Raw genomic sequence first — 12,962 nt, 5'->3', positions numbered from 1 at the left:
TCGAACCACACGAGCGGAACCCTTTCGGAGACCCACATATACATGCACCTACCACTTTCCTAGTGGTGTTGTCTATAAGAGTGACCTTACCTCCAGCCTTGGCCTCCAGCGAAATGAATTGATTGTCATCTCTAGTCATGTGTCTTGAGCATCTACTATATAGGTACCACTTGTTCTCATGAGGTCTTTGGTGAGAGCACACCTTTAAAATCATCATACATAAGATTTAGGAATCCAAATAAGTTTGGATCCCTTCTGATAGAAGGAAGAATGTAATGTATGTATGCTATGCTGTGAATCATGGAATTTGGGTCTCCACATCCAATGTGTACTATAGTGAATAGTACAAATATGTGAAATACGTCCTAGCATGCCACATAAAAATTATCTAACACCAGGAAAATGATTTACTAATTTACTCAAGTTGTTATGTCTCTTTTTTAAGTTGTGTGATGCATGCAATAATGGTTTATCATTTTCAAATGTTATGAGTTTTACTTTAAATGCTTTATTTTCTTATTCATAAACAGCCACTTTCACTTTTAGCCGATGTTCATTATTATCTATTTCCCATGAAAGTTCCTCTAATTTCTTAAACTCTTTTTTTATCTCAATATGATATGACTTCAAGGAATTATTTGCTTCAGATAATTCAATATGCTTCTTGTTTAATGCTTCAAACTCATCAAGTAATGACATGCGATTGATATTTAGTGTAGAGTGATATTTAAATAATACTTCATGCTTTTTTTATAAATTTAAAAGTTCTAATTTTAGGCTAGCATGCAATTTCTTAAGTTTCCTATATGATGCATAAATTTTCTCAAAAACTTCAAGTAATTGATCATTGGTTTGTTCACATATCTCTTCTTAGTCAGACTGACCAAGATGAGTTATAGGTCCGCCATCAAGCACAAGTTTATTGTCTCCTCCTCAGTTTCAGTCTCATAGAAGTCAGATGCAGAATCTGCCTAGAATGACATTTGAAACCGCTTCTTGTTCTTCCTAAATTTGGGTTTATCCTCACCCTTCTCCTTATTTGAGTGAGCCTTAAGTGTAAGATAATCAACTTTATCATGTCAAGGCTTCCTGCATTCCAAACAAACCATATTAGAAGAACTTTTAAAGTTTTTGCTAACCTTAATTTTATTCCATTTCTGATGGTGCTTTTGTTTCTTCCATAGAAAGCTTTTAAATTGTTTAGTGATTAAGAAAACATCATCAGTTTCAGACCTGAATGAATCAGTATCCGTATCGTTAACCTTCAGCACCACAGTTTTCTCCTTCTTTTTCTCACCTGCATCAAATTATCTTTGGTTCACTCCTTGCTTGTAAGCAATGAGGGACCCAAGTAAGTTATCAACAAAATAAGTATTTAACTTCACTTGATCCTTCATAAGTGATATATAATATATCCCATATTTCTCTATTAGTGTACAAGTTGAGACATGAATGTAATCTTCCAATTTTAAAGTACAGAAAAAATAGTTTAAACATTTTACATTAAGTTATCCTAAATCCCTATCATAAAAGTCCATTCAAAAAATAAAAGTTTAGTTTTTATGCCATAAATTTCATGTGATGGAGGTGAAAAACCTTCTTTAACAAGCTTCCACATGCGATAGTCAATTGATTATAAAAATGTGGACATGTGCGCTGGTTGCTTTGATTTGCTATGATGATTATTATGATAATAAACTTTATTATTGTACTTTCTTTATAATGTTATGTGTGATTGATTACCCATAGGTCAGGGGTGATCTTGATACTAATAATAATTTTCTGCATGTGGCTATGCTCATACAACACTAATAAAGGGGGATAAAAATAATAAATAAATCATATATATGCTTGTTATTGGTTGTTCAATCACTTAGCCCAAAAAAAATAAGAGCATGGCCAAATATGGCATGCATGAGTACTTTTATTCCCATATATAACTGCTTGGGTTATTTTATATAACTGCTTAGGATAACTATATAAGAGAGTCTAGATTTTTCTTTTTTATGATGTAATTATATTTGATGTAATGAGTTATGAAAGTCTCTAAAAATAAGGCATTTCAAATATATGGGATCCAAAGAGAAAAGAAAACCCCTTGTGGGGATTGTTTTTTATTTGGATACCTTGAAGGATGAACCATAAGAAGATCGAAGGAGGGCGATCCGGAGGACTTAAAGATGAAGATGAAAATGAAATGTCTTTTTTTTTTAATTCTTGCATTATTCAGTAGGATTAGAATCCAGGTTATTGTCAATGGAGCCTGACCATCATTACTTTTTTATAAACCCTGGGTTATACTTTATAAGGAACTTACCATGAACTTTTGGACTTTCTTTTACTATAGTGGATATTTATATTGATGTGTTTACTTTGATTGCACCATAGAAATTGACTACTTTTTATAGGTTTCTTTTTTGCATGTGTGCGATTGATTTTACTAGGCTCTTTAGGGATAAAAATTTTTCTACTCATAACTAAAAATCTAAAATTTTAAGAATTAAATAACATAAAAAGCCAATGATCTAAGGAATAGCCAGAGATCATCCGGGGTCGTATGAATATTAATACATCTTCTCTTTCCTTATTTTAAGACACTTCCCTGCATGTGGGTAGAGTTCAGATAATCCATCCTATGAGAATGGGGTTCTTAACCTGGGGAAGTTTAGTCTTCTAAAAATTTATTTTTAAGCCTTTTTAAAATTCCAAGCATTCATGATTTGGATACTTTTAACTAGCATGTATTATATTAGAAAATAATTAAATCAAAATTTAATTACATTAGTTCTATAAATATTCCACCCTATATAAGTACAAGGCCACTTAAAGACTCTCTCTAAATGCCGACCTTAACTTCCAAAAACTCAGCCACCCACCCATCTTTCATAAAGACTAGACAACATGGATTTTATATGACTAGGTGGTTAGCTGGCTTTCCTTTTTCAGGTAGGATATAAGTCTAGAATATATTAGGTAGGACACAGGTGTTAATGTTATATGTAGAACACTAAACCTACTCTAGATTTAGGGTTGAAGGTTATTAACATCGATGTCTCATAGTATGCCTCATCGGTGGGTATGCCTTCTATCTTTCAGGGGCAATAAATCCTGCCTATCAGCATCACATGGATGACGCCACCTATATCCTACTCTCTCGTATGCTCTAAGTGCAATATTATATTTTTCTCCAATTTATTTTCACCACCTTAGTTCTTTTGGATGATGATGTGATCTGTGTATGTTAACTAAGCCAAATCGAACCCTTACTTTCTTTTGAGTAAGAATTTTCCTAGTCCCTTTTGTATGAGCCAATCCCATCTGAGAGAATAATGTAGAATACTTAATCGAGAGTCTTCATAGGCCTCGACTTAAGATGTAATTAACCATGAGGGCTTACACCTATGAGAAATCGAATCCTACATCAAATAAACCCCACTCAAATTGATGTATCGGGTGGGGGAGACCTCATTACTTTGATCATATCATGCATATTATTACCCATCAAGATGCGTAGGTAAAAGATACTATCCTTAGTGGTTAATTATTTATATGATTTAATTTTCCATCCCATTAGTCCGCTTGCAAAGAGTACAAAGGTCTGCAACTATTTTGTCCAACGGGATGGTGCGATCGTACCCTTTGCATTCTGTCCCTACCGAGCGGTGTTCTTTCGGAGGTCCATAAGGGCTTAGGAGTCTGAGCACTCCTACTACTTCTGGCTCTAATAGTCAACTTAGACTCACTAGGTTTAGCCTCTTCCTCTAAAACTAATCTTTTAAAGCTCTCAATTTTTCTTTTAGTGAGAAAATAAATAGGAAAAAGTTGTTCCTCACTTGGATCTCCTCTAACTCCAATAATAATATGGAAAGTATAAATCAGAAAGGTGCGGCCTAAACCTGTAAGAGTGGTTCCCCTAATAATATACCCTAAAAAAGAATGTATAAGCTTCCTAAAATAAAAAGAGTGCTGCAACTGAATAAAATAATTTAAAATTACATGATCCTTACTGACTTCACTAATGTTTTTATTGCAACTAAGGCCCTTAATTTTAAGTTTTTGATGATAACAAATATTATTAATTGCTTCTTTATTTATCCTAGTATTTATGATGCATATGTGTGTTGACTAATATTTCATGTATAATATGCAATATTCTTTGAAGATTCAGGGCTCAAGATTTGATAGAATAGGTTATGTTGAATGAGTCTATAATTTTTGTTTATTTATTTTACATTTCTTGAGTTAAGTCATACAAGAATATATGCTAGCCGGGTGACCATACACAAACACAAGGGGATCAAAAATAATTTTAAATATTTTAATTTTTTTGTACATTGTAATGCATGATCAATATCATACTAGAAAATATGTTATTATTGAATTTAATTAAAATATTTTATTTATCTAAAATAATAATTTCAAAATATAATTAATCGTATAGTATAAACACCACATAATACTGGATGATTTATTACGATTGTTTGTTAAATTAAGAAAAAAATTTGAATTTGAAATATTGCTCAATTCATACTATACAAACCAAATAGTACTATATGATGTTTAAAATATTACATAATTTTATCTTGTGATTAATCAATCGAATAGGCTTAATTTTGATTTTTTTATTGTACTGTATGAACTAGATCATACTGTATATCTAATAGAGATATTATTTGGTCATCTCAGGTTTCATCCTAGAAAAAACTATATTTTGGTTGAACTAATCATACTGTATGGCTATTTGTATTGTATGATATGAACATAATATACTATATGAAATCCAAATTGTATAGTACTAACAGGAAAAATTGAATTGGGCATACTTTACTAACTGGCGATCATACAATACTAACAGGTCAAATTTTAGGTATCATACTAGGCGATCCTGCCAATATACTGTATGATTTTTTTACCGCTGAATTGAATTTTTAGGATTTTTTGAAGTAGTCTATTTAATATTTTTCATAAGACATTGTAATAATCTTTTGGGCATTCATTGTGTGTTTTCCTTTGAAGAAAGCTTAAAGAGAGAGCCTAGAACTTGGGAGAGAAATGATGAAGTTTGTTAGAGAGGGAGAAGATCCTTGTGGGTTATAAGGGAGTGTGAGAGGGAGTTCTACATGGTTGCTTTGGCAAACTTGCATATGAGTTCCTCCATGTGTAAAAGTTTGTCTTGAGGGAAGCTTTGGGAAGAGGACCTCCTTGGTGTCAAAGAACCTAGCTACTCCATCATACCAAAGAAGGTGAAAGTGATTCTAGGTTTTCTACCTTCACTACGAGAGTGAACAAATATTTCGGGTTCTCTGCCTCAATAGGAGGGTAAAAATGATTCTAGGTTCTCTACGTCATTAGGAGGGTGAAAAGGATCATAGGTTCTCTGCCTCATCAAGAGGGTGAAAAGGATTACAGATTTTTTTGCCTCACTAGGAAGGTGAAAAGAATTATGATCCTCTACCACACTAGGTAGGTGGAATATATTTTGTAAGGGTTTTTTCATCTAGCTATAGGAGCTAAAGGAGAGAAACAATAGTGATAGTGCAATACTTAGAGAGGACTTCGGGGAGTGGGCATAAGCCATGTTTGACCGAATCATTATAATTTTTTTTATGTATTTATTATGATTTCTTATTTCCCGTATTTTATTTTTTTGCACATTTTGATTTGCTAAAATTTTAAAATAGATTTATTTTTGTGATAATTGCTTGGTAAAAATCTATGGTTAATAGTATGTTCTGTTGATTAAAATATCATCTCCAATATTATAACTCTTGAAAAGTTTAAGAGATTTTGCATTAAGAGATAGTATAGCTTCCATATTAGGGTGTCTCAGGCTTGTTCATGAAGGGTTTATAACCTTCTCAAATTTTCAAATGGTATTAGAGCAGGTGTATAAGGTTATTCAATAACTCATCCACAACTTTTTGATAATATTCCTTTTGATTTTTGGGAAATCTTCATGTCTATGTTTTTAAATCTATTAATTTTTATTGTGACATATGATTTAAACTAGTTATTATGTACCATCACGTATCATTGATGGAGTTCAAACTAATATTCCTTTTACTGAATGGAGTACAGAAGAACAAGTCTTTGCAAAATTTATTGCTAAAGGCTTAAATTATTTTTTTATGCACTTAAGTTTGAAGATTATATGAGAGTTTCTAACTATACCATTGGCAAGGATTTAGGATAGATTAAGCATTACATATGAATGTACTAGTGAAGTCCAACAATCTAGTTTGAACATATTATTGCATGATTACAAACTTTTTTATATGAAATCTTATGAGACTATATTTAATAGTTACACTAGGTTCACTCAGATAATGACATCATTGCATGCTTTAGGTAGAGAACTTTAAAACTCTCGGAAGGTTAGTATCTGTTTTGTTCATTTTTTTAATAATTATGTTTTATGAATGATTGTATGTTATATTTTCTTTTTATATATTTTTATTTTTTTATTATCTTTTTGTGCTGTGTGGCTTAGTTTTTTTCTTTTCTATCTTTAAAATTTTACTTAGGACAAGCAAGTAAAATTTATATGTATCTCTTATAAAAGGGGGAGAATATATTTGGTTGTATTTTTTGATATCTTATTTAGTTTTAAATTTATTTTCTTAGAAAAATTTAAATGTAATTCTCTTAGTGAGGGGGAAATTATGAGAAAGTAATATTAGTTTACAAATTTAACCAATAATATTTGCCATCATAAAAAAGGGAGATTATTACAACTTAGGCTATTGAGTTTAATTTTTTGATGATAATAAATAATATTGATTATCTTTTTATTTCTTGTAGTATTTGTAGTGCATATCTATTTGTATATTGACTAATATTTCAGTTGCAACATATACTATTATTTTAAGATTCAGGGCTTAAGATTTGGTAGAATAGGTTATGTTGAAAGAGTCTGTAATTTTTCTTTATTTATTTTATATTTTTAGTCAAGTCCTATATGAGTGTATGCTTTCCTGGTGACTGTGTAGACACACAAGGAGAGAAAAAATAATTTTAAATATTTTAATTTTTTAAACATCATACTATATGATCATTATCATACTAGGAAATCTAATATTACTAAATTTAATTAAAATAATTTATTTATCTAAAAAATAATTTTGAAATATAACTAATCATACAGTACGAACACCACATCATACTGGAATATCTATTTTGATTAGAAACCCCACCATTTGTTAAATTAAGCAAAAATTTAAATTTGAAATATTGCTCTATTCATAATGTATAAACCAAATCATACTTATAGATGTTTAAAATATTGCCTAATTTCATCCTGTGATTAGTCAATCAAATCTACTTAATTTTGATTTTTTTTTTATCGTATTATATGAACTTGATCGTACTATACGATTGACAGAGATGACATTTGGTCATCCAAGGTTTCATTATGGATAAACTGTATTTTGGTTGAACTAATCATACTCTATGACTGTTATTTCATATTGTACGATATTAATAGATTATACTATATGAAATCCAAATCACACAGTACTAACAAGAAAATTTGAATTAAGCATATTGTATAAACTGGTGATTGTACAATACTAACATGTCAAATTTTGTATATCATAATGGACAATCATGTGATCGTACTCTACGATCTTTGTTGGTTGAATTGAAATTTTAGGTTTTTATAAGCCCTCTGTTTAAGTATTCTCATAAGACATTATAATAGACCTTTGGGTAATCTTTAAGTGTTTTCCTCTGAAGAAAGATTGAAGAGAGAGCCTAGAATTTGGGAGAGAAAGGGTGGAGTTTATGTAAAAGGGAGAAGATCCTTGTCGGTTGCAATGTAGTGTGAGAGGGAGTTCCACATGGTTGCTCTGATGAACTTGCACCTGAGTTCCTCTATGTTTTATGGTTTTTCTTGAGGGAAGCTTTAGGAAGAAGTCCTCTTTGGTGCAAAGGACCAGGCTACTCCGTCGCACTGGGGAAGGTGAAAGGATTCCAGGCTCTCCGCCTCACCAGAAGGGTGAAAAAATAATCATGGTTCTTTACCTCTCTATATTGAAATGAGTTAAAGTTAGTGTGCATTTTTAGTTTGGGTTATCTAGTGCACTTTCTATATTTAAGAGGAAACATTGAAATGGCAATCTGAGCTTGTTAATGATTAACACAAATGACCTTTTTAATCATGGGAAATTTTTGAAGAATTCCTTTTTCCCCTTTTGTACACAAGCTTCATAACTTTATATTAAAGCTTAATTAGTTTTATCATCTTAGCAAACAAGGATACCTACAGTTGTATTTTCCAAAACTAACTATTTTCTTAGCAGAATGTGATTCATGCCACATGAGTATATACACATGACTGTTAACACTTCCCCTCAAGTTTACAAGGGCGCTTGAATTATTAACTTGGGTCTTAGTTCTAAAAATCAAGTGGAAGTTAATACTTTGGTGAAGATATTTGTTGATTGGTCTTGAGAAGCTATGTGATGTACAGGGATCTATTGTGCTTTGATGCAATCCCGTATGAAATGATAATCAACCTCTACATGTTTAGTGCGAGCATGGAACACTGGGTTATTTGCTAAAGAAAAGGCAGAAGCATTATCATAATAAATTAGAGTAGGCGATGAAACTTAGATCTGAAAGTCTGTGAGTAATCTATGTAACCATAGATCAATTATAGTAAAGGGCCATCTGAATTGAACTTGGTTTTGCATAACCATTTGTAGCCAAGTAGGTTTTGATCAGGATTTAGAGGAACAAGAGACCAAGTTCCTTATTGTTGTAAAGTTTAAAATTCAGCAGACATTGCAGATCTCCAAGCATGATATTTATTAACTTTTGTGAATGAAGATGGGGATAATGGAATAATAGTATGTATAAATCAAATATTTTCTTTGGTTTAAGGTGACCAGTTTGGCGACGAGTAACCATAGGGTGGCGAATGAGTTGGGGTGGTAGATTAATTGTAGTGGAGTTGTTTAAAAAGGATATTAGTAGGGGAGAATGTATAATTGGGGATGAAGATGTAGTGGGAGGGATGAGAGGTGAATGAGGGGGTCTAGTGACAGTAGAGTGAACAGGTGAATCTCTGATAATAAAGACAGAGGTTGGCATTAGAATGAGTGGAGGAATGAAAGCTGTTTGAGTAAATGATGGAATTGAGATGGGGGATTTAAAAAGGGAAAGACATTCTTAAAGATTTGGACATGCCTGGAAATGTGGATGACCTGTAAGAGGATCCAAATGTTTATAACCTTTGGATTGAGTGGTATATCCTAAAAACACACAAGGTAGAGAGTGTGGTTTTAATTTGTGACGTTTGATTAGAGGAAGACATGGATAACATAAGCAACCAAACACACTGAGATGCTCTTATGATGGCTTTTGTTGATATAACGTATGATGGGGAGTATTATGGATGGGTTTGGATGGTATCTGGTTAATGAGGTAAGCAGCCATTAAAGTGTGTCAACCCAGTAATGATGTGGTATTTTTGCCTCAAATAAAGGAGCTCACATTGTTTCCAAAAGGTGATAGTGCTTTAATTTAGCAACACTGTTTTATTGTAGAGTATATGGACAAGTAAGACAATGCAAAATTCCAAATGAATTAAGCAAGTTTGAAATTTATTATTAAGAAATTCACCCCCTCTATCTAATTGAATCATTTTGATAGGTGTTTACAATTAATTTTCCACATATTATTTAAATTGTATAATTGTAGACAAAACATATAATTTGAGTTTTAGAGGATACACCTAACAATATGTTGTGAAATCGTCTACAAAGATAAGATAATATCTAAAATTTTGTGTGCATAATATTGGGAAAGGACCTCATATATTGATGTGTAAAAGTTCAAGACATTTTGTAGTTTTAGTCAAAGCTAAATTAAATGGAAGTCTATGACTCTTTCCTAGAGCTCATGAATCACATGGAGTAAAGGTCTTGTTGACAAGAAGAGTGTTTGATAGCCGCTTTTGAGTTGTGGGAGATGGATGACCAATCCTTTGATGCCAACATGAAGAGCTTGTAGGTAGGCTAATTAAAGCAGCATGTGAGGTAATATGTTGTTGAAGTTTGTATGCAGCTAGGTACATAATAGGATAAAGTCCTTGGTAGCTGAACCCTGAAGTAGAATCTGATGATTCTTTGAATCCTTAATAGTAAATTGTTAGAGTGCAATAATATATAATAAGGATTATCATGAATGAGATGATGAACTGAAAGAAGGTTATGGTTGACATGGGGAACATGAAGAATGTAGGTAGAGGAAGCTTACAAGATGGTGTAGGTAAAATTCCTTTGCTAGAATGAGCAATAAGAAGGTGATGGCCATTTCCAACCTGCACATATGAGTTACCAAAGTAACAAGGAGATGACCGAAGTTAAGAGGCATCCAACGTGAGGTGATTGGATGCACCCAAATCCAAGAACCAATCAGCAGTTGAAGCATCTTCATGAGCCGACAGAACTTGTGGCATAGACAGTTGATAGGAGTGGTTCATATGGTGCTAGTAAAAAGTAACTGAGTGGCTAGGTTTTACACAAATTTAGTATTTGACAGAGGCAAACAAATGTTGTCCACCAAGAACCAGTGACTGAAATGAGCAGCCCCCATGCGCATTATTAAATCTTCCATGAGCATGACCATGAGAGAGACCACAGAAGGTTGCAATTATGAAGGAAAAATCTATCTGAGTGACTGAATTGTGCTATGAAACTTGATAAACTGTGATATTAACTTTTTCAGTGCAAAGGCATATAAGTCAAACCGATTGGGTGTAGTTTGGTATGTATTGCAATTTTTAATGCGTTATATGATGGAGACAATCCATTAAGAGTGTAGAGGATTATATCTAAAGGTTCTATGGTAGAACTGACTGCTGTAATATGATCATCTTCCTATTTCTTGATTTCAGAGAGATATTACATCATGGTTTTATCACACATTTGAAGCTGATGAAGCTCAGTTTGAAGCACGCGAAATTTGTTTAGAGATTGTAAACGATAGTTTAACACGAGCCAAATATCCTTACATGATTCAAGGTTGAATGCATAATGTAGGAGAGTTGAGGAAATTATAGAGAAGCGTGCTGAAGCAAGGTATTGGTCAATATGCATCCATTTATGGTAGGCATTATGAACTGTAAGAGAGTTATCTGAGAGTAGAACTTGATTGGGAGGTTTTGTAGTAGAACCATATAAATAACATGTGAAACGATTACCTGCAAATAGCTTGAAAATTTGGGACCACAAAATGGGGGAATTGTTGGTTCTTAGCTGAACATTGAGAACCGTCTTGACTTTTAACATTAAGAATTTGAGCTGTGCGGGAAAAGATATTTCTACCGTGGTCTGTGACAACAAAGTGGAAGCCGTAGAGGAAGATTTGTTGCTCACCATGAGAGCAGATAAGAAAGAAAAAAAAAAAGCTTTAGAAACTCAAGATCTTTGATACCATAATGAATACTTTAACCTGCAAGAATAGGAGAAGCAAAAAAACCAGAGAGAATAAGAGAAGAGTAACATAGGAAAAGAACTATATCATCTGCTATCCCTTTACTATTACATAGTATAAACATATAGTATTTGTGAGTTCAATAGTTATATTAAAATGCTCAGGATCACATCAAAGCCAGAGTTGGTTATAACACAAGGTGAAGTAGAGCATAGTGCGATACAGATCCATTTTTGACCCTCTATTTGTGGGTTTTGGCTAGGGCTTCACGAGCCATTGAATTGGCTACATATATGGCTGTAAAATAATGATAAGGCTATGAAATTGTACGGCTTAAATACACACGTGTATATTTGTTGGTAAACTCATAATATCATATTGCTTAGTTGGTCTAAGGAAGTCAATGACCTGACTTGAGTTAGGACGGTTGTCTGCTTGGGTCAGGTCTTATTCACTGCCGCTTGGGTCAAGTCTTTGTAGGCTTTGGCGAGCCTATCTTGACTTGGATTGATTTCATGTGAATTAGTTTGACTTTGACTTTGATTGGATCTATAGATGTTTGAAATTGGTACGTAAACAAACATAATTGAGCTCCAATGTTACTTGGATTAGAACTGAATCAAATTACTTAATAACCGAACCAAAACCAAATCCAATTCTGAATTTTTGGTTTGCTTCCGGTTCAAATTTTTAATCCAATTAATATTCGTGAGATTAACATTATTCTAATTTGATTTGTGTCTTTGAAAGAGGAAGGTTGCTTCAACTTTTATTTAGTCTTATCTTATATTATTAAATTTCAACATTTTAATCTCAATAATTATGTAACGATTACATCTTTATTAAACAAAATTAGTAGCTTGCACTTTAATAATGTAAATGCTACTGTTTCAAGTCATTTGAGTTCAACCATTAAATTAAAAATAGTGTAAACGATATATTTATAGCAAGTTATTAATGATAGGTTTGCGCATGTGAGTTTTCTATTGAAGTTTTTGAAATACATTTCCCTTAACGTTTAGGCTTAGGTTTAGTTTAATTCTTGGTTACCAGACTAGCAAATTGGTTCTAAATATTTTAGGAGCCAGATTTGAACTATGACTTGTGAGAACCGACCCAAATTGTTTTGTTCAGTTTGAGCCAATTTTTTGAGTATCTTTGCACACCGTTACCAAGCATTAATGATGTATGTGTTAAGTGGTGCAGCCTATGTATATAGCTACATAGGTTAGGGGTGTAAATGAGTCGAGCCAAGTTAGAGTCACCCTTGGCTTGACCTTGAGCTTGATTAATTAATCGAGTTCGAGCTGGAGCTCGAGCTTTATTCGACGGGTTTGAGCCGACTCATTTATTATGAAAGAGAAAATGAATATGATTTAAGCAATTATTATAATAAAATGATAAAAAAAAATTATAAGAAAATAATATATTATTATTTAATATAAGAAACTGAGGTATAATGTTCAAATATTTTTTAATAATTTCTTACTTAAATTTTTGAATTTTTATATATTTTAAGTAAA

The 12,962-nt window shown here is 32.4% G+C and overlaps 1 protein-coding gene across 1 annotated transcript in view; it reads right to left on the bottom strand.

Moving 5' to 3' along the window:
• Positions 1-10,462, bottom strand: part of LOC110097708 (uncharacterized ATP-dependent helicase YprA) — a 47,859-nt gene extending 37,397 nt beyond the window's left edge. The window contains exons 1-2 of the mRNA XM_028695723.1: positions 10,416-10,462; positions 10,261-10,324 (exon numbers count right to left, since the gene is read on the bottom strand). Of these exons, the coding sequence (XP_028551556.1) occupies positions 10,261-10,324; positions 10,416-10,462 (111 nt within the window). The remainder of the gene's footprint in view (positions 1-10,260; positions 10,325-10,415) is intronic.
• Positions 10,463-12,962: the final 2,500 nt, after the last annotated feature.

This window comes from Dendrobium catenatum, unplaced genomic scaffold (genome assembly GCF_001605985.2).
Source record: "Dendrobium catenatum unplaced genomic scaffold, ASM160598v2 fragScaff_scaffold_669, whole genome shotgun sequence".
In the NCBI taxonomy this organism is placed as follows: Eukaryota; Viridiplantae; Streptophyta; class Magnoliopsida; order Asparagales; family Orchidaceae; genus Dendrobium; species Dendrobium catenatum.
This window is presented reverse-complemented; position numbering and strand designations above follow the sequence as displayed.